This window comes from Catharus ustulatus, chromosome 21 (assembly GCF_009819885.2).
Source record: "Catharus ustulatus isolate bCatUst1 chromosome 21, bCatUst1.pri.v2, whole genome shotgun sequence".
NCBI classification, from domain to species: Eukaryota; Metazoa; Chordata; class Aves; order Passeriformes; family Turdidae; genus Catharus; species Catharus ustulatus.
Genome location: NC_046241.1, coordinates 8,539,637 through 8,560,544, shown reverse-complemented (window position 1 = coordinate 8,560,544; position 20,908 = coordinate 8,539,637). Strand labels below are relative to the sequence as shown.

The 20,908-nt window shown below is 56.6% G+C and overlaps 2 protein-coding genes across 3 annotated transcripts; one reads left to right on the top strand and one right to left on the bottom strand.

The window, feature by feature from the left end:
- The first annotated feature begins 2,424 nt into the window (after positions 1 to 2,424).
- On the top strand, positions 2,425 to 11,664 carry EGFL7 (EGF like domain multiple 7). 2 transcript variants are annotated; one of them, XM_033077683.1, is made up of 9 exons: positions 2,425 to 2,552; positions 3,549 to 3,688; positions 6,098 to 6,220; positions 6,364 to 6,476; positions 7,078 to 7,173; positions 8,373 to 8,537; positions 9,337 to 9,401; positions 9,651 to 9,807; positions 11,404 to 11,664. In XM_033077683.1, the coding sequence occupies exons 2-9, from the start codon at positions 3,609 to 3,611 to the stop codon at positions 11,424 to 11,426; spliced, it is 822 nt and encodes a 273-aa protein (XP_032933574.1). In that variant the 5' UTR covers positions 2,425 to 2,552; positions 3,549 to 3,608; the 3' UTR covers positions 11,427 to 11,664. The 2 variants fall into 2 exon arrangements, with proteins under 2 accessions (XP_032933574.1, XP_032933573.1); XM_033077682.1 differs by having other exon boundaries at positions 6,056 to 6,220.
- Positions 11,665 to 12,080: 416 nt separating this feature from the next.
- Positions 12,081 to 20,202, bottom strand: AGPAT2 (1-acylglycerol-3-phosphate O-acyltransferase 2). Its single transcript, XM_033077684.1, has 6 exons — positions 19,988 to 20,202; positions 16,450 to 16,583; positions 15,950 to 16,125; positions 15,728 to 15,823; positions 14,194 to 14,266; positions 12,081 to 13,753 (listed from the first exon to the last, which is right to left on the bottom strand). The coding sequence occupies exons 1-6, from the start codon at positions 20,173 to 20,175 to the stop codon at positions 13,602 to 13,604; spliced, it is 819 nt and encodes a 272-aa protein (XP_032933575.1). The 5' UTR covers positions 20,176 to 20,202; the 3' UTR covers positions 12,081 to 13,601.
- Between the last annotated feature and the right edge of the window lie 706 nt (positions 20,203 to 20,908).

Here is a 20,908-nt window from a genome sequence, read left to right as displayed (position 1 = left end):
GCTCTGCCCTGTCCCCGCAGCACCCGATGGCTCGGGGGGCTCTGCCGTGTCCCCGCAGCACCCGATGGCTCGGGGGGCTCTGCCCTGTCCCCGCAGCACCCGATGGCTCGGGGGGCTCTGCCGTGTCCCCGCAGCACCCGATGGCTCAGGGGGTCCTGTCCTGTCCCCGCAGCACCCGATGGCTCGGGGGAGCTGTGCCGTGTCCCTGCAGGACCCGATGGCTCGGGGGGCTCTGCCCTGTCCCCGCAGCACCCGGTGGCTCGGGGGGCTCTGCCCTGTCCCCGCAGCACCCGGTGGCTCCGGCGGTGCTGCCGTGTCCCCGCACGATGCCGGGCAGCCGGGGGCAGGTGGCGGCCGGCGGGGCGGGGGCAGGCGGAGATCCCCGGGCCCCGGCGCTTCCCCCCGGCCGGGAGGCTCCGCTTTCCTCCCCGCCGGGAGCTCATTGGGCCGGGGCGGAGGGACCGGCTCGGGCCGGGGGAGGAAATGCGCGGGGGGCCGAGGCCAGGCGGCGACTCCGCGGCTCCGCCACCGGCACCGGTGAGTCCCGGCGGGATCCGCCCGGGGCTCGGCACGGCCGGGGGGGCTCGGCATGGCCGGGGGGGCTCGGGATGTCCGTGTCCCCGGCGGGGAGGGGCGGGGGATGGGGGTGCAGGAGGAGCGGGGCTCGGTACCGCAGCGTGGGGAGAAGGGCAGAGCTGGGCGGGCGGGAGGGGCAGAGCCGGGGGAGCGGGGACCGGGCTGTGGCAGCGGGAGCATCCCCGGGAGTGTCCGTGTCCCTGCCTCCCTCCGGGACACCCTGGGGACAGCCGTGTCCCTACGGCCCTCCGGGAAATCCGTGTCCCTGCTTCCTCCCGGGATATCCGTGTCCCTACGGCCCCCCAAAACCCGCAGCCCCCGGCAGTTCGGGCTCCCTGCCTGTAGCGGTGTCGCCGTGCCCCTCCGGGCAGTGCCACAGCCCCCTCCGCGGTGTCACCGTGGCCGTGTCCCTCTCCATGCCCGTGTCCCTCTCCATGCCCGTGTCCCCCTCCATGCCCGTGTCCCTCTCCATGCCCGTGTCCCTCTCCATACCCGTGTCCCCCTCCATGCCCGTGTCCCTCTCCATGCCCGTGTCCCTCTCCATCCCGCATCCCAGGCAGCGCAGGGAGCAGCCGGAGGTGCCCGGCACGGAGAATCCATCCCCTGCGGCCGGTGCTGACCCTCTTCAGGGAGGGTTTGGCTCTGAGGGCACAGGGACAGGTTTGGAGCCGCGGTTTCACCTGCAGAACCAGGCCAGGCTGTCTGGAAAAGTGCTCTGTCCCGGGAGAGCCATCACATCTCGCCAGGGGCTGGATTCTCTCATCCCTTCACAGCCAGAGCCGGTTCCTGCTGCTGTCAGCTGAGTTTCAGCCTTGGCTCCGTGGGCAGAGCTGCAGAAAGTGCTGCTCTCCTGAGCCTTGGGCTGTGTGTTCCCTCGGCTGCTGTGGCAGGTGAGGCAAGAGCAGAATTTTGGGAATTTAGGAGAATTTGGGGAATTTAGGAGAATTTTGGAAATGGTTCTGACTGCTGGGACAGGGACCCCCAGACTCACAGGAGCACATCAGCCAAGGAGAGTTTGCTGACTCCTAAGACATAATTTCACTTTATTTGAGAGGCTTAAAAAACAGAGACAAAAAAAAGTATTTATTTTTTCTTGAGCATAATTTTTTTCTTCCTTAAGTTCTGTGCTTAAAAAAAGAATGGAATAGATGGTGGCAACAGGACCTTCAGCAGCTTTAAAGAGGTTGATTTTTGCAAACCCATAAAAAAGACAAGCCATGACTATCATATTTTCTACTTTTACAGCTTTTTCTGATAGGAAACAACCATAATTTTATGACCCAGAGGGATCCTCTGAGGACTCGAGGTAGGGCAGTGCTGCTCCAGTTCAAAGTGAAAAAACAAACTCTGTATTTTAGGCTCGTGCCCTGTGTTTCTTGCTGTCCCCACAAGGAAAACTCCCATGGCAGCCACGGGAATCCTGGGGGAGGGTGGAGATGGTTGGCAGAGTTTGACTTCCAGACTTGAGGAGCAGCACTGAGAGCCCAGGATCTGGGATTGGAAGGAGGTTTTGTGTCCCAGCACAGGCCTGGGAAAAGCTGGCTGATGGAGCAAAGGGGAGTTGGTGTGTCTGTGCACCAGTGTCCTTGGAATATCTCCAGCAGGGCTGGGGACAGGGAAAGCTCCTTCACTATTTTTAAAATAACTTCCCTGCAGGGCAAGCAAAATTTGCTTTCCTGATGGTGGAAGTACCATAAATTCATAATTAGGAAATTAAATTAATTGCTGTGTTTGAAGGAGAATGGAGGACTACAGGCTTTAAAGCACCAAAATCCTCCTTCCATCCTCAGGGCTGGGCTTGAATGGAAAATCTGCTGGGATATTTGATATTTAACATTTGGTGTTAAGGGCCAGGAAGGCACCAGGGTGGTTTCTCTGCAGATGTGAATCTCCATCTCCCCCTGCCTCAAATTCTTCTCCTACACCAAGGAAAGGTCGATCCTGAGTGCCTTGGAGAAGGGCTTGGAGACCTGCAGGTTTGCCATGGTTATTTGTAAAACCTGTCTCAGAGCTGGGATCTCCCACTGGAGTTTGGGGATCAAACTGCAATTTTCCAATCCAGTCCTGCCCCACAGCACTTGGGGGTTTTAGAAAGTTGATTTGCAGCTTGATATCTGCAGTGTCAGAAGGAGTTTCTTGTTGTGAATTCAGAAAGTTTGATCAGAAGGTCTGCTTCTTTAATTGGTGCTTATTTAAGGTGGGTTTCTTTATTTCTTTCTCCTTCAGCTGCTGCCATCCGGAGGCCAAGTGGTTTGTTTAACTGAGTGTTGTTTAAATTGGATATTGTTACTGGCCCTCTTCAGCCTTGTTTCCTATTTGTCCTCTGCTAGAAAATCAAAACCTCTTGGTTTGTGCCTCAGAACCGACTCTGCAGATGGTACATATGGCCCTTACAGCACTTTCCTCTCACGAATTTGTGTTTTAAAGAGAAGAAGATCATATTTCAGTGTGCTGTGTGGTGGGAAAGCACAGCTTTACAATGCTGTGTGCATTAGGAAATGACTGGCCATTGTTTTACCCTCCATGCCTGGAACTGGCAGCGAGGTTCAGGCAAAACCCATCCCTTCCCTACCCTCAGCACAGCCCTGGTGCCCTGAGAGCATCTCCAGGGGGTAAATCAAGAGTAATTCCTGAATTAATACTGTGCCACAGGGATGAGACGAGCGGTGTGAGGTGGGTTTGTGCCTGGAGCAGCTCCTGCCTTGCTGGGGTTTGTCCCCAGGGCTCTGTTGGGTGTCACAGCTGGGCAGGGACACCTCATGGATCACAGGTTGGAAAAGATCATCAGGTCCTTTGACTCAACACCTCCTCATCAACTACACCATGCCCAGTGCTTTTTTAAACACATCCAGGGATGGTGACTCCACTGCCCCCCTGGGCAGACCATTCCAGTGCCCAATCACTCTCTCAGTGAAGAAATTTTTTTCCCCTGGAATTTCCTGACGTTCACAGTGCTGCTCTCCTGCTTGCAGGGATCCCCACTGAAGGACAAGCCATGCAGTAGGAGCCAGCACTCCTGGGAGGGACAGGACATGCAGAGCCTCGGCTGCCTCCCCTGGGGACTCCTCCTCATCCTCAGCACCGCCAGCACCGAGGGCTTTGCCCAGCCAGGGTAAGGCCCTGCTTTGTCTGCTCCTCTCAGGTGTGTTCTGCACCCATCAGGGTGAGACACATCCTCTCTGGGCTGGTGAGGAGGTGGATAAAGCTCTCTCTGTTGCTGATTGTTTGCTTTCTCTCTGAAGCTAAAACATCTCTCAGAGGAAATGTCGCAGCTCTGTTTAAGTCCTCGAAGGGACACAAAGACTTTTCTGGGTTTTTTGTCCAGGAAAATCAAAATCTCATCAGGCCCTGAGCTGTTCAGGAATTATTATTGTCTCTTTCAAGCACAATCTTCATGAAAATATGTGTGAAATCCTGCTGGCACACACATCGAGCCTTGTGAACAAGCTGTCATTGGAGGATGCAGCTCCCATCAGAGGGGGATGCAGCTCCCAGCTCTGATGGACAGCCAGGGACAGAGGTGTGGAAAGCCCTGGGCTGTGCTCTGTGCTCCCCAGAATGCTGCTGGGGCTCATGGTCCTGCAAGCCCAGCAGTGGCAGCTCCAGCAATTCCCTTTCCTTTTCTGAGAGAGCTCCCTGGATCCCAGCACTGGGCAGGCACAGCTCAGCTCCTGCTGGGTCTGAGGCAGCCCAGAGCTCAGTGCCCCAGTTTCTTCCCCAGCTGAGAGCTCAAAACCCGCCCCCAGACACAGCTCACATTTTCTACACAGTTTGTTTTTACACTGAAATGCTCCTCCAACATCAAACCTTTCACATTCTGTCCGGGGCTGAAACCACAGCTGAATTCCTCGCTCACACGCACAGGCTGCAGCTAAAACTTTGTTCTGAATTTTACAAAGCAAACAATTGCCATTTAAAAATTGCATCTTCTATAACATTAATCACGAGGCTGAGAGGAGTTTTCTGGAGTTAATGGAAACCATCTGATGTCCATGCTAATTCCCAGGCTTTTTATTTTAGTTTCTAATTGAGCTGGGAGGCTGAGACAAGTAGATGGGTTCCTCAGTGGGACTGACCTGCTTGGGCTGGAAATTGTTGAAAAAAAAGGATGTTTAACCAAGACCACTTTGGCTGTTAACCTTGGGAAAGTTTTTGACTTATCTTAGGAGGGCTGGGGAGTGCCTTTTATCCAACCTCTATTTTCTTTGCGGTGAGCCTGACCCTTCCTGTGAAATCATTAATTTCTTGGTGACCACTGGGGCATCCTTTTCAGGAATGCAAAAATCTCAGAAAGGAAAAAATCCACCTAGAAAGTGAGTGATTTTAGGGGAAGGGAGACAATGAATGTAGTGAGTAAATCATCCCTCAATCTGTGTCCCGACTGCTCCCGCGGGATGGGGGAGGAAGCGCCCGCACTGCTCACAGAGCTGTGTCACTGAAACAGCTTCAAGTGGCTTCCCAGGTCACTGGGGCCACCAGCCACACTGCTGTCACTAGCCCTGTGCGGGGAGGGAGCTCTGTGTGCTGGCTGTGTGCTGGCTGTGGGGTGACCCCGTGTCCTGGCTGATCCCATGTCCTGGCTGTGGGGTGACCCCTCTGTCCTGGCTGTGTGCTGGTTGTGGGGTGACCCTTCTGTGCTGGCTGTGGGGCTGACCTCTCTGTGCTGGTTGTGTCCTGGCTGTGGGGTGACCTCATGGGCTGGCTGACCCTCTGTGCTGTCTGTGGGGCTGACTCTCAGTGCTCTGGGCTGACTCTCAGTGCTCTGGGCTGACTCTCAGTGCTTTGGGGCTGACTCTCAGTGCTCTGGGCTGACTCTCAGTGCTCTGGGGTGGCTCTCAGTGACTCTCAGTGCTCTGGGGTGGCTCTCAGTGACTCTCAGTGCTGTTTGCTGACCCCTCTGCTTTGGGGCTGACTCTCATTGCTGTTTGCTGACTCTCAGAGCTGTGGGGCTGACCCCTCAATGCTCTGGGCTGACTCTCAGTGCTGTGGGGTGTCTCTCAGTGCTATGGGCTGACTCTCACTGCTCTGGGGTGACTCTCACTGCTCTGGGGTGACTCTCAGTGCTGTGGGGCTGACTCTCAGTGCTATGGGCTGACTCTCAGTGACTCTCAGTGCTCTGGGGTGACTCTCAGTGCTATGGGGTGTCTCTCAGTGCTGTGTGCTGACCCCTCTGTGCTGTCTGTGGGGCTGTCTCTCAGTGCTGTCTGTGGGGCTGACTCTCAGAGCTGTGGGGTGACTCTCAGTGCTGTCTGTGGGGCTGACTCTCAGTGCTATGGGGTGTCTCTCAATGCTGTTTGCTGACTCTCAGTGCTGTGTGGCTGACCCCTCTGCTTTGGGACTGACTCTCAGTGCTCTGGTCTGACTCTCAGTGACTCTCAGTGCTATGGGGTGTCTCTCAGTGCTGTTTGCTGACTCTCAGTGCTGTGGGGTGACTCTCAGTGCTGTTTGCTGACTCTCAGTGCCCTGGGCTGACTCCCAGTGCTGTCTGTGGGGTGTCTCTCAGTGACCCCTCTCTGCTCAGCCGCAGGGTGTGTGCCGCGGGGTCGCCGAGCCGCCGGAGCGCCCACACTGAGTCGCACGTGCAGCCCGTGTACCAGCCCTACCTCACCACCTGCCAGGGCCACCGCCTCTGCAGCACCTACAGGTCAGCCCAGCTGTGCCACGGGGGCTTGTGACAGCACACATCCTGCTCCATCCGCAGGGATGGGCATCCCAGCCCTTGGGAGCTGCTGTGGGGAGCGGGAATTGGGATTGGGGCAGCCAGCTGAGCCCGTCCTTGCCTTGCAGGACCATCTACAGGGTTGCCTACAGGCAGAGGTACAGGCAGGTGCCTGAGCCCACGGCCTCGTGCTGTCCTGGCTGGAGCAGAGCGAACGGCCACACGCTGGGCTGTAACAGAGGTGAGAGCTGCTGGCTCAGCCCAGTGCCACTGCCATCCCCACACCCCCAATGTGCCTGGGGGAGGCCCCAGGACCCCAGCTCCCATTTACCAACCCTCTGCCAGTCAGCTGGATTCTCCTGCATTAACATTTCACCCTCACAGCCCAAATGTGGTTCAATATCTGATTAATTCCCAGCTTTTCTCTGCTGCCTCTTGGGCCTTTGTCCTTTGGGATCACTTATTACCTTTATAGTTACCAGAGGATAAATAAAACAACTCCTTCCAGTCTAAATCAGCAGGAATGGATGAGAAATGCTTTCAGGAGGCCACAAATGCAAACCACAGCAGCAGCCAGTCTGTCCCCACATGAGCTCAGAGATGCTGCTTGTTGCCCTCTTCCTTCCCATCTTTTCTGCTTGTTGCCCTCCTCCTTCCCATCTTTGCTGCCTGCAGACCCTTCAGCTTCTTTCCAGCTCCTATTCCACCCATGCTGATCCCTGCAGCTCAACCCTGCTGTGTGGTGCTGGTGTGTTTTGGGGTGTGCCCACATCCAGGGGCAGGGAGGGAGCTGGGGACCCCCTGAGCTGCTGGTGATGCTGTGCTGGTGTTCCCTGTCACAGCCCTCTGCTGGGAGCCGTGCCAGAACGGAGGGAGCTGTGCCTTCCCCGGGAGATGCTCCTGCCCCCCAGGCTGGACAGGGAGAGCCTGCCAGACAGGTACTGTGGCCATGTCCCCCCTGTCCCTGCTCCCTGTGTCACACCTGCCCTGCTGCAGCTGGGAGAGCTTCTCCTGGGAGCATCCATGGGGCTGTGGGTGTCCTTTGCCCTGCACCAACCCCTCAGAGGGGACAGGGACCAGCGCTGTAGCTCCTGTCAGAGCTTGGGCCATGTCTGATTCTGTCCCTCTGCACATCTCTCCAGGGAAGGATGGAAGTGTGGCTCCCAGGGCAGGTCTGAGCTTCCTTTGGGTGCCTCAGTGCTCCCAGCCCTCCTGGGCAGCTCTGGCACCCTCATTTTCTCTGCTGGCTGCTCAGGGCTGGGTCAGTGTGAGCAGAGCTAAAGCAGCACAGAGCCCTTGTGGGGCTGGCCTGAGATCCTGTGTTTGTGCTCATCCCTCCCAGGCTTTGTAAACTCTTGCTGTAAACTGAAACGCCCTTTTACTGCAAAGACTAAAAATCCATCAACCCAAAATATCCGGGGGTGGAGGGGAAGCCTGGTGATGTCCAGGCTCCTCTCCAGCACAGGAACAGCCCGGTGCTCCTCACAGCATGGGGAAATCAGGCAGCTTGGTGCACACCAGTGCTGCAAACCCCTGCCACGGCATTTCCCAGCTTTTCCCAGCTTTCCAGCCTCCTGGAAGGCAGAGGAGGAGCGTGTGGCATTGACCCATGCTGGGCCAGCAGGGCTGAGCCCATCGCTGACAACTCTGGCTCCGGGGGAAAGGATTTTCCCACTGCCTAAAACAGATTTGCCCGGGCGTGGGAAGCACTTCAGCTCTTTCTGCTTTGTGGGAACAGCTTTAATAACTCCCCCGTGTGAGGAGAGGTTACTGGGTTTTGTACACACTTGAAAGGCTGATAGCTCCTCGCCACAGCTGGCTGGAACCAAAACCCCGGCTGTAAATCCGGGATGAGAGCCGAGCACTGCCTGCGCCCGCCTGGCCAGAGCTGGGACATTTCTGACCACAGCTTTCACTTCTGGCTGTGTTGTGGGGGGAGCAGGAGGAGGGGAGGAGGCCAGACCCACTCCAGCTTAGCCCAGGTTTATCCTGGTGCTGCTGAGACAGAGCTGTGCCTGGCACAAACACCAGCTCACTTGGGGAGCACTCACTGGGGTTCCACTGCAGCCCCCCTGTGCCTGAGCCACCTGTGCCCCTCACCCTGTCCCCTCCTCACTGAGCTGTTCCTGTGTTCCAGATGTGGATGAATGTGCCAGCCAGAGCCACGGGTGCAGCCAGCTCTGCATCAACACAGCCGGGAGCTTCCACTGCGCCTGCCAGGATGGCTTCAGCCTCGCTGCCGATGACAAGAGCTGCCAGCCCCTGGTGCCACTGCCCGGGACAGACACCTCCAGCCAAGCAGGTAACCTCTCCCCAGTTGAGTCCAAGCTGCTGGGGGCCTGCAGTGAGAGCTGGGGTAACACTCAGCATGGTGGGAGTGGCAGGAGATGGGAGAGGGGACAGCAGCCAGAGCCCCTCAGCTTTATTCTCGCTGACCCAGCAGCGCTTCTGCCACCCAAACAACTTCCCCTGAGCACAAACCCGTCTGTGAGCGTGATCTGGCTGTGGCTGGAGGTGTCTGGGAGTGTCTGTTCTCTCCATCATCATCCTCATTCCCGCAGGGCAGCTCTGGAGCCTCGAGGAGCAGCGCTGGTGACGGCCCATTATTACTTTTGGTACGCGCTGTGACACTTCAAACTCGTACCGTGAGTAATAATGCGCTGTGGCCAGCACGGGCATCACGCAGCAAACATCTGGGACAGCAGGGCACGTGCCCCATCTGCCTCTACCCCTGCCCAGGGCCCTCAGCAGGGACAATCCCTCCTGCCCACCACAGCACAGGGCAGAGCTGGGTGTTTTTTGGCAGCAAAAGGCCAGGATGCACCAGATCTCTTGTCCTTTGAGCATCACCCCAGTGCCTGAAACCCTCCCCACTTTGTTGCAGGTGCTGCAGCAGCAGGAGCAGCCTGTGTCTTTAGCAGCTGGACTAGATGCCAGCAGGTCCTGCAGATGCCCTGGGGATGATCCCAGGGCAGAGCCTGGGGATGGAAAGCAGCAGAGCTTGGCCAGAGCCCTGCAGCTATGTCTTTGTCCCCAGCAGCTTCCACCTCACCTCGGCAGTGAGCTCTTACTCACTGACATTCCCTCGGTCACTTTTCCAGGTGCTTCCAGTGAAATGAAGGAGGAAATGCAGGAGCTGAGGAGCAGAGTGGAAGCGCTGGAGCAGGTGAGTTGCAGCACATCCCCCTGCCCTGCCCTGCTCAGCCAGCTCCCTCCCGGGGCTGTTTGCAGCCAGGGTTTCCCTCCTCCCCGGCTCTATTTTTAACATCCCAGCAGCAATCCCAGCTGTGCCGGCTTTTCCAGCCCTTTGAACACCACCGCAGCCCTTGAGCCCTCCCTGGTGGGCGCTGCATCCCCCCGGGTGGTCCTGCAGCCTGGGAGGGGGATGCACTCACAGCTCCCCTTCTCCCTGCAGAAGCTGCAGCTGGTGCTGGCCCCTTTCCACAACCTGATGCTGCCGGAGGATGTCGGGGCAGACCCCATCAGCCGCCTGTCCCACTCCCTGCAGCAGCTGGACAGGATTGACTCCCTGAGCGAGCAGATCTCCTTCCTGGAGGAGCGGCTGGAGACCTGTAAGTGCCTGGAAAAAGAAGTGGGGAAGGATCTCCACAGGGAGCAGATGTGGGCCAGAGAGATCAGTAACACATATGCCACTGTTAATCTGGATCTGCCTCCAGCTCAGCAGCCTGTAATTAATAAAGGATGAACACAAACAGCCCATTAGCTTCATTTCAAAGCTGTTTCTGTGGCTGCACCGTCTGACTGCCCTTGGAGCGGCCAAAAATTGGAGGATTGGCACATGGAAAGGTGGAAAGGTGGAAAGGTGCTGTGGGGCAGAGCTGAGGGGAGCAGTGGGTCAGGAGTGGCAGGCAGCACCTCACAGCTTCTGTCCCTTCCTGATCACTCTGCCCTTAGCAAAGAACCCCTGGCTCTTAGGAAATTAACAGTCCAAAAAGTCAATCAGGGAAATTTAAGGAGCGTGCAGAAGTTGGCAGATTTATGAGCCTGGGAAGTTTTAGGCATTTCTTTTGGGAAGTTTACAGAGCACTAAGGGCACCAGAGAGGGTCTCCAAAGGAGCAAACTGAGGAAGGGAGCCCAGTGAGAGCTGCCATGTGTGAAATGGCTGTAGGTGGGGGGTCCTGCCTGCTGTCCCCACCACACAGAGGGACAGCATCCCTGTGGTGCTCACCTTGACTCCAAGCAGAACACAACTGTCTGAACTCTTTAATTTTGATCTTTGCAGCTCATTTTTCCCATTAAATAATTCCAGAAACTGGGCATAACTGGGGTGTGCAACAGCAGCTTGCTGAGTCTTGGAAAGACTCAGGAGAAACTGGTTCAGGGCATATCCAGTCCCAGTTCAGTGCCTGCAGTAATGGCTGAGAGAGAAAAAGAATTCAAAGAACTTGTTTGAAGACAAAGCAGCTGCAAATAGACACTTAAAAACCATCTCAGAGAGGAGTAATTACCAGAATCACTGAGTGTTCCAGCAGGCTGAGTTTTCTAGTAGTGCCCTCCATATATTATTAGTGACAGCACAGAGGAGTGTGAGCAGTATCACAAGGTAACATGGATTCATTCCAAGGGATGACTCCAAAGTCCTGAAATTAATTTCTGCCAAGTCTGTCTCAGCAAGCAAAACCTGTTTTTGTCTCTTTTCATGGTCTTGCAAGTCCCTGTAGGACACAAAGCTGGCCTGTCATACCCCAGGGGCTCACAGGGCATCCCATGGAGTTACACAGCCATCCCTGTTCCATGCCTGGTGGAGCATTTCCCAGCTGAATGCTACCCTACAACTGCACTCCCCAATTAACTGCTCAGTGGGGATGTGTGCAATGACCAAAAAAACCCATTTTCTCTTCTTTAAACCATCAACAGAGGCACCAGGTCAGAGCTCTTTAAGCCATAACAATTTTAGCCCCTGTAGGTGTGAATTACCTCTGATCCAGCACAGACTGTCACTGTCACTGGATTTGGGGACATTGTGCTCAGGGCCCAGGCAAGCACTGTGACATGCCAGGGAGGTGAGAGTGACATTCCTGAGTGTGGGGGGGATGGAGCAGCAAGTGTGGGTGATGTTCCTAGAGCTTCAGGTCAGACACAAACCAAATCCAGGCTCATGACTGAATTTATTTTGCTGAATTTATTTTTTTTTCAATCTTCCCAGGTTCCTGCAAGAATGAACTCTAGCAGAGTGCCTGGGGACCTGGAGCAATCTGAGTGCATCCACAGCTCTTATCTCTGATCTCCAGGCTGGGGGTGAAGCCACAGCATCTACAGGAAGGCACAGGGTAGCTCCCAGCAGCATCTCCATCGTTCTCTCTTCCAGCTCACCTCACCAAAGGGCACCCAGATCCTGCCAAAGTGGACTCTGAGCCCTCTCCCTGCTGGAGAGGCAGCAAATAAACGCCTTATCTCGTGCCATGAGTGCCTGGCTGTGCCAGACTGGCTGTGTGTGACCTTAGCATTATTCTGGGATAACATCTGCCAGGGCTGGCTGTGCTGGCTGCTCTGTGGAGCACAGCCCTGGCCCAGCTGCCTCCCCACAGTCCCTGTGCTTGCTGTCACAGGGAGAAGTTGGGGACAAATCCCTGCAGCCCCAGGCCAGGTGTCACAGCAGGGGACAGGCCTGAAAAGGCACTGCAAAACTGAGTGTCCATCCCTGCAGCTCCTGGAGTTGGGATGGTGCCTCACTGGGTGAAGCACAGCCTGCCTGGGGGGCACAGGCTGAGGACAAGGACCCTCCCTGCCCCTCCAGCACCAAACCCACCCCCTGCAAGAGCTCAGGGCTCAGCACCCCACATCCTCCTCCCTCAGCCCCCACACAAAACCAGGAGGCTCCTGTATTTAAATAACCAAAGGTGTAATTTCTTTTTTTGATTTTTTTTTTTTTTTTGTAAAGCACGTCACATTCTCAGCCCAATTAAAAGTGAACAGCAGACAAGTGCACACAGAGGCACCACTCCCTCCTCCCAGGAGGAGTCAGACATGATTCCCCTCCCCAGGAACCCTCCCAGGGCCCTCCTGGGTTGACCCTCCATGAAACCCTTTGTCTGCCACTCTCACAAAGTGCTGGTTTGGTTCCCATCCTCCCACCCCGACCCTTCCCATCCCCTGAGTCTGTACTGTAAGGCCCCTCCAGTGAAGCCCCTGGCAGCACCAGCTCAGCCCAAGGGCTCCTTCCCTGCCTTTCCCAGCTGAGGCTTTAGCCCCAAAATGCCAGAAAAACACAACTCCACCAATGCAGGCTGCAGGAGCTGGCTGTGCTGGTTACCTGAGTAGCCCCAGTGGCTCATCCCAAGGTCCCCTGTGCCATGAACAGGAGTTAAAGCTACGGGAACCATGGCCCTGACCCAGCCACCAAGGGCATCAACAATCCACAGCTCCCAGAGTGGAATCCAGGAGCTCAGAGTTGGTCCATCACCCCAAAGCACAGGGGAGCCCCCTTTTATCTGGCTGGGAAAGGGGGTTATGTCCCCCCAAGGAGGAGCTGAAGCCTTCCAAGCCTTCCCAGCCCCGTTCCAGCTGCAGCTCACCCACCCTGTGGCTCTGCAGGGCTTTTACAGCCCGTGGAGAGCGGCAGCTCCGCCTCGCAGATCAGCAGAGACGCGGGACGGGCACCATCTTTCGGCCAGTGCTGACCATGACAAGTGACAAAACGAGCACGACAGAGCCCTTGGCCTCCGTGAGGGGCATTGCAGGCACCAGGATGTGACCAGGCTGAGCCACCAGCACGGCAGGGAGCTGGCAGCAGCTTCCCAACGTGATGCTGTTGTGACACAAGGGCATCTCAAGGGGACAGGCCCCTGAGTCCCACTGGTGGGTGGCAGTGCTCTGGGCTGTGCAGGGAGGACACCACACTCCTAGCACTGCTGAAAAGCCAAAGTGTGGATTTCCACCCAGTTCTCAGCCCTGTCTGAGCATCAAGGTTGTGCTGATACAAACTGCTGCTGGTGGTTTCCACCTGGGACATCAGAGGGCCAGGGCAGCACGAGCTGAGCCTGCAGGACACAGGTGCAGGGACAGTCACACGAGGCAGAGCTCAGGCTCCAGGCAGGTTTTTGCTGTCACCCCGTGCCAGCTGCAAGAGCTGGGGGAACTCACCAATGTGGTCATTGAGCCCTTTGGTAGCACAAGTTTGATGCCTGAGAAATTCAGAAAAAGGAGACATTTCAAAGTGAGAAAATGAACGCAAAAGAGAAATCCACTCAAAGGGGAACCTTAGTGCTGGCTGGACACCCTGTGTGTGCCAGCCTGTGGTGCTCCCAAGAGTTAGAAATCACTGCAGAGGAGAAGTTCCTTCAGTATTTGGCAAGGACAGGTCCCTTCAGCCACCACCACACGGTGACACCACTGGAGAAGCCTCTAGGATGAGTCCTTAGCCTGGCTTGGACGGCCTGAGAGCCTGAAGAGGGTTTCCCTCATGGTGCTGAAGCATCTGTCAGTGAGGTCGGTGACATCATCTGGTGTCAGCCCTTTGGTCTCTATTGGAGGCAGAACCTCAACCTTGATTTTGCCTGGGGACAAGAGAGGAGCCTGTGAGAAACCCACACACCACAGAGTGTTCTCTGCCCTGTTCAGCCCCAGCACAGCCCTCAACCCCTCCCAGGGCTCCCTCATCCATCCCTGGAGCACAGGCAGAGTTAGATCCCAGCTCCAACAGCTGTGCCACCCAGAACAATCCCCCTGTGCCCCAAACTGCCATCCCACCCAGAGCTTGCCCAGAGCAGGAGGTAGTAACCAATTTTTAATGAAAACATCCCTCAATGTGTTTAATTACAGCCCTTCCTGAGTTAACCCAGCCCAGGCTCTGGTGCCAAGTGCTTTGAACTGCCTCCAAACATCTCCCAGCAGGGCTCCTCCTGTTCAGCCCAGCTCTGCTTCCCTCTCACACCCCTGTGAGCCAGATCTCCACACGGGACACCAACAACCCTGTCTCCAAGTGACTCTTTGTTACCTGATGTAAATAGCTTTGTCTTTGGGTTATAGAAGCTGGTGAAGGAGGAATACACCACAGGGATCACTGGGACCTAGGGGAAGGGAAGAAAAAGAGGAGTTACTGGCACTTCAGCAGCTCAGGGCAGGCCAGAGACAGGCAGCAAATCCCACACAGCAGAGTTGACCTGGCCTGGCTCTCAGACACACAGGACACACACAGCCCCACAAACAACACCCACTTCCAAAGGCTGGAACAATCAGCAGCCAAATGGAATCAAAACCACTCCCCAAAAACTCAAAGAACCAGGGCCAAGTTCTACTCCAGCCTCAGTTCAGCACTGGTTTTTAGGGCTCCTTGACCCAAGTGAGGCTTCAAACCCCAGGTATTTTCTGTCCTGCAATCAAACACTGCATGCTGCCTGTGCTGACAGGCCTTGCCTGCTGTACAGGCACGTGTCTGGGGCAGGGTGGCTGCTCTGCTTTCAGTTTCTCAGAAAGGGAGTCACCAGTCGTTATCAGCTGCTCCCAGGGAAGCTTCAGGCAGACACAGGGCCAGGAGGGCAGGCAGAGCTGTTCCAGTGCTGGTAACACAGCCAGGATCCACAGTTGGTGACTCAGGGGGTGTAGCAGAGGCGGGGACCAGCTCATGTCATCCTTTCCTCCAGCAGCTGCCAGACTCTGCCTTGGCTGCATCACCCAGCCAGGAATGGGGATGGTACAACACAGGCTACACCCTGGGCTTGGCCAAGAGAACCCAGTGAGGGAGCTGGCATCTCTTCCTTTTCCCAAAATCCCTGCTGTAATAACACCTCTCCTGGGGAAACCAGTTTCCCCTGAGGCCTCGAGGCATCCCAGTCTCTGGCACACTGCCCCAGCACTGTGCCCAGGCAAGCACCCTGCTCCTGAGACAGCTCTGGCTGGCTGAAGCTGCTCCCTCACTAAGCTGTCATTTTGGAGAGAAAAGACATACCAAGAACTGCCATATGGCTGCCAGGGAGGTAGCAGTTATTTTCACACAGAGCAAGCCCAGATGTTGCTCTAAAGCACAAGAATTAACAATCCTGAATCACCACTACACTATTGCAGCCAGGGGGATTAAGAAAGGAATGACAGCTTTGGGCTTCCCCAGGAAAGAACCCACTGGGCTCCCTGCCAGGGGTGAGCTCTGTGCTGCGGCCATGCCCCCAGGGACCCCTGGGCACAGACACTGCCCTGCCATGCTGCCAGGAAAGCCTGGAGATAAGGATCAAGTGTCCCTGTCCCTCACACTCCTCCCTCCAGAGAGGACCAGGACTGAGGCAGGCAGGAGAGAGGACAGGGCAATTCTCCACTGTCTGCAGCCACTCATGCCCAGGGTCAGCTCATTCCTAGAAGGGATGGAAAAGACTCTTGGTTGCTGCTGGGCAGCACTTCTGACACCAGTGGTTTACCTGAGTAGGTGTTACCTGGGAACACAGCTCATCTGAGAGCAAACAAACCACACACTGCATGACCAGTGCACAGTGGCACTGCAAAAGCACTCAGGGTTGCCATGCAGGGCAAAGCACCGTTACCTGTGCCTGGATAGCGAGGTGAAACGCTCCTTTCTTGAATGGCAGCAAATCCCCAGTGCAGTTCCTCGTGCCCTCTGGGTACACCCACACCTTCACCTGCACATGGAGAGACAAAGCTCTGCTCCAGAAATCCACTTGCAATGGTGGGAGCCACCAACCAGCTCTGCCAAGCTGAGCCAGCACCAGGAGTGCCACCCCAGCCAGCTCCACAGTGACACTCACATTCTCAGCCACCATAGTCTTGGCCACCTCTGACATCACCATCTTGGCACTGCTGGTGCTCTTCCTGTTGATGAAGATGACACCTCCGAGGTAGATGATGAGCCCCACGCTGCCCATGTACATCAGCTCTTTCTTGCCCACCTGGACACAGTTGTCGGGCAGGACCTCCATCAGCCCTAATGGGATGGCAGAGGGCAAGACCCAGCAGTCACCCCCCCTGCCTGCACTCAGGTAGGACAAGGACAGGGGTACCAGGGACAGGTTGGCTGCAGGTGACAGCAGGACCCACCCCAGAGGCAGCCCCAGGGAGTCCAGCAGGGCCACTGGCACACGTGCTGGGCCAGCACCTCAAGGACAGCAGGACCTGGGTGTGGCATTGCTCAGAGTGACAGGACTGATGGGGAAGCTGCACCAGGGGCTGCTTGTCCAGGAGGTACAAGCAGCACTTCTCCCACTGGTGAGCAGGAGAAATGTTCTTTTCCCTCCCACCAGCTCCTCACCCATCATGTCGAGGACGCTCTGATGGTTGGACACAATGATAGCAGGGCCCTCCACCTTGAAGTTCTCCAGTCCCTTCACCTCAAACCTCAGGCCGAAGAAATACTTGAAGGTCCTGACAACAGCTCTGATGATTCTGCAGAAGAGAAAAGCAGTCAGCAGCAGGGCAGAGAGGGCAGGCTATATCCAGTAGGGGTGGAAGGAGACAAGAAGAGCTCTAGGACAGAGAACCTCCAGTCTTGTCTGTGCTGTGCTCCACCCAGGTCTGCCCTGCATGGTCTCAATGCTCCAGGATGTGTCTGTGACTTGTCCTGTTCAGTGCCATGGTTCTGGGCTACCCCAGTGCTACCAGGCTCTTCCTCCTGCAAGCAGCAGGGTCCCACAAGTTGTTCAAACAATTCTCCCAGCAGCTGCCACTCCCCAGCACACCCAACAGCCAAGGAAGGCTCTGCCAGGTCTGCTCCTTGCAGTGCTGGAAGCTGCTGCTCAATGATACAAACAAACCCAGGGTGTGCAAGGAAGGAGGGGAATGGAGGTGAGAAACACTTCCCTGCACAAGGCAAGGATACAGGCAGCAAACAGGATGCTCCCCACATGGCTTGGAAGGGGCTGGGTGCCCCCAAGCAAAGCCATGCTCAAGGTTTTGCCCTTCCCCAGTGGATCTACAGGTCTGACAGAGCTCCCAGCTTTTCCCAGCTGGGAGACTCCAGCAGCTCCACTCAGCCATGCCAACACTGGAGCACATTTCCATGCCCTTGTCAGCCCACAGGAGCAGGGCCCATCCATGCCTCCCCCTGACCTGGGGACTCTCCAGCTAGGCCAAAGGACACAGGCAGAAGCTGGCAGAACACAGGGACTATTTTGGGCAAGGGAGCAGCCATTTACCAGGACAGGTGGCAGAGGAGCCTGCACGTGAACAGGGCTCCCAGGAACAGCCACCAGCTTGGCTCTGCCCTCCCCTAGAGCTGATTCCAGAGCTGGTCTGCCCTCCAGCAAGCACCTGGATGTCCTGCCTCAGGGCCACCCCTGGCAGACAGGGGATGGAGCTTTCCTTCCTGCAGCAGATTGAGGGACAGTGTCAGCTTTGTCCCCACCACAGGGTCCAGCTTGGGAGCTGTGCAGCACCATTCCCCTGAGAAGCATCCCTGTCACTCAGGTGGGAGGTGAGCACCTGGACAGCATCTCATGCTGGCTTGGCAGCAGCTCCTAGCATGCTCTATAAAAGTCTCCACAAACTCTGGAGCCACAGGACTTCCCCCAGCTTGCTCCTACCCACAGCAGGGCTCACATCTCTGTGGGGTGTCCCTCCATGCAGACCCAGCTGGCTGTGACACTGCAGTTCAGGCCAGGCCAGTGCCCCGAGGTGACACTGCTATCAGTGCTCAATTCAACTTGCTGCAAGGAGCCACACCCAGGGAAAGGACACAGGGAGGTGTGTGGAATGCTCCGAGCTCCACAGCCCGCTCCAAGGTTACAGGTGTGCAGTCCAGGTGAAGAGACGGGGTTACAGGTGAGAAGAAGCAGGGTGACACCAACCAGTGACGTCTTGGGGGATGCCAGGCCACCAGAATGACCTAAACCACACTTCTCCTCCCTTCTGACTGCCAACCAAAAAAGAGGTCACCGCTCTGGAAGTCACAGTGCTCAGTGGCTGCTGGGAGAGGCTGGTTACACATTACTCAAGAGCAACTATCCAGCTTCCTCCTGCCAGCCCGAAGCCAGACTTTCCTTGCACAAGATGTGGCGTGAGCCACTGAAAGAGGCAAAGGGGCAGAGCTCAGAGCAGGCAGAGAAGAATGGGGTGACCAGCAGCCCTCCTGAGCTGGCCATGTCACCCACAGGGTTAAAGGATGGATCTGAGTCTCCACAAGCGGTTTCTCTGCTGGAATCAACAACCCCAGTGTCATACAGCCAGAGATGCAAACAGCTGTAAAACCAGTGCACTTATTGCCAGACACAAGGAGCACAAAATTGACAGGGAATGGGACTTTTCAGTGCATCCCTAACAGCCTGAGCATGAAAGGCAGCAGCCCCCAGATTCACGTGCTCTGCTCCACAGCCAGTCACAGAGGCTTGTTTAGGATACTCTGATTTTCAAGGACTACTGAAATCTGCTTACCAGATTGGAAGCTCTTGCAAGATGTTGTACCACAGATAAACAGTTCTATCCCAATCAGACACCCTGGGTAACCTCTTCCAAGTCACACCAGCTTGACACTGGAGCCAGCAGCACAGCAAGAACAGGGTGTTCTGCGCCAGGCAACAACACCATTATCGCTGTCTGTCCACCAGCACATGCTCTGCTCCAGCCCCCTTTCCCAAGCTGGAATAAGCAGCCTGGGATGTTGGAGAAATCAGGAACTGACTGGATCACCTCAGCCACGGACCTCCCAGGGGTTGGGATACATCATCAGCATCTTCAGCCAGTGCCACCACACGGAAACAACAGGCTTGTGTTACAGGAAAAGGGCGGTTCTGGCCAAAATTCAGCACTGGGTTTCAACATGAGCAATGCAAGCTCTTGCTCCCAAATCATTCCTTGAAGTTTACAGAAAATTTATAGGGTTTTTTTGGGGAGGAAATAAAAAGATAGTGTCTCCATCATTGACATCATAAATTCTCCCAGCTGCAGAGCTGGCTGGGCGTTGGAAAGCTGCTCCTGAGCGAGCCAAGGCAACCAAAGCTGGAGAGAGAGCCCGGCTGGAGATGTAGAGCAGACTGCCTGGGGCCATGGCACCAGCTGGGACGGGCAGGACACAGCCCTGAAGGCAGCACATCAGTGCCCTGTGCCCGCTCCCTCCTCCTGAATCCTAGGTGTGAAATTACACTGCAAAGCAAAGTCCAGCTCCACCTGCTGAGATGCTGCCAACCTTTGATCCTAGAGGATGTAAAGGCTCTCCTTTCCCCTGCATCCACATAACATGGTCATAAAGCTGCCTAGGGGAGAGCAAAACCAGGAAATGAGCTGTCCTGTGCTGCAAGCAGAAGTGCCAGCTCTGCCCTTAGAATGTACCTTGGCATGGAGAGGAGGTGCTGGATGACAGCAGCCCCTTGACCCTGGCCACAGGTGTCCTGCCAGGGGACACAGGGTGGGACAGCAGCTGCAGAGAGCTGTGCCCCGGCAGCACAAGGCACACAGCCCGCTCCTGGGGCAGGAAACACCCCAAACACAACCACCCAACTGTCAGCATCAAAAGGGACCTTCTAGAGATCAGCTCCATCCGCCACGGCAGGGTCACCCAGTGACACAGGTGTGTTAGGAATGTCTCCAGACAGGTACATCCCTCACACATCTCCGGGCAGCCCGCTCCAGCTGCCATCTCAGCAAACACCGCTCTCCTGCAGCTTTCCCCAATAAAAAGTCACTTCCAGGCGCTTCATCCCCAATCGTGGCTTGCCGAGGGCTCTGCCACGGGCCAGGACGGGCCCCCCTGAGCTGAACCCCCACCGATGGGACAGAGGCCGCACCCCAGGTGCTCCGGGCAGCGGCGGGGAGGTGACAGCGCTGTCCCCAGCCCGTTCCCCCCGGTGCCCCCTCACCTCATGTTCTTGACCGTGCGGCCGCCGTTGACCAGCAGGCAGGCGACGGCCGCCAGCGCCGAGCACACCAGGCACAGCACGCAGTAGAAACCGATGCGCAGCGCGAAGTTGACGGTGGGGCTGAGCTCCATGAGGACGTGCAGCAGCAGCAGCACGGCCGTGCCCCATAGCAGCCACCCGAGCTCCATGACAGCTCCACCCGGGCCCGCCGACACTGCCGCCTCCTCCCCGGGTAACCCGCGCTGAGCCCGCCTTATGTGGGCGGCCCGGCCCGCCCCGCCGCTCCCTCAGCGGGGCGGGCAGGGCGCCCAGGGAATGTTCCCTGTGCAGCGGGCATTCCTCGGGCTGCAGGGCGGGACTCGGTGGCCATGGCCACGGGAGGAAGGCGTGGAGCAGCGCTGGGGGGGTTTGGTTCCCTCATGGAGCGCTGGGGGGGAGTTTGGTTTCCTCATCGAGGGTTGTGGAAGTTTGGAACCCTCATAGAACCGTGTGGAGTTTTGGGACTCTCACGAAGCGCTGGTGGTGTTTTGTACCCTCATGAAGCCCTGTGGGGGTGTTTTGTCCCCTCATGAAGCCCTTTGGGGGTGTTTTGTCCACTCTTGGAGTCCTGTGGACATTTTGTCCCCTCATGGAGCCCTGTGGGGGTGTTTTGTCCACTCCTGGAGCCCTATAGACATTTTGTCCCCTTATAGAGCCCTGTGGGGGGATTTTGTCCACTCCTGGAGCTCTGTGGACATTTTGTCCCCTCATGGAGCCCTGTGGGGGTGTTTTGTCCACTCTTAGAGCCCTGTGGACATTTTGTCCCCTCATGGATCCCTGTGGACATTTTGTCCCTTCATGCATCCCTGTTGGGGATTTGGGGGCGTCTTGGTGCCATTTGGGGGGTTTGGAACCCTCCTGGAACCCTCTGGGCATCTTGTC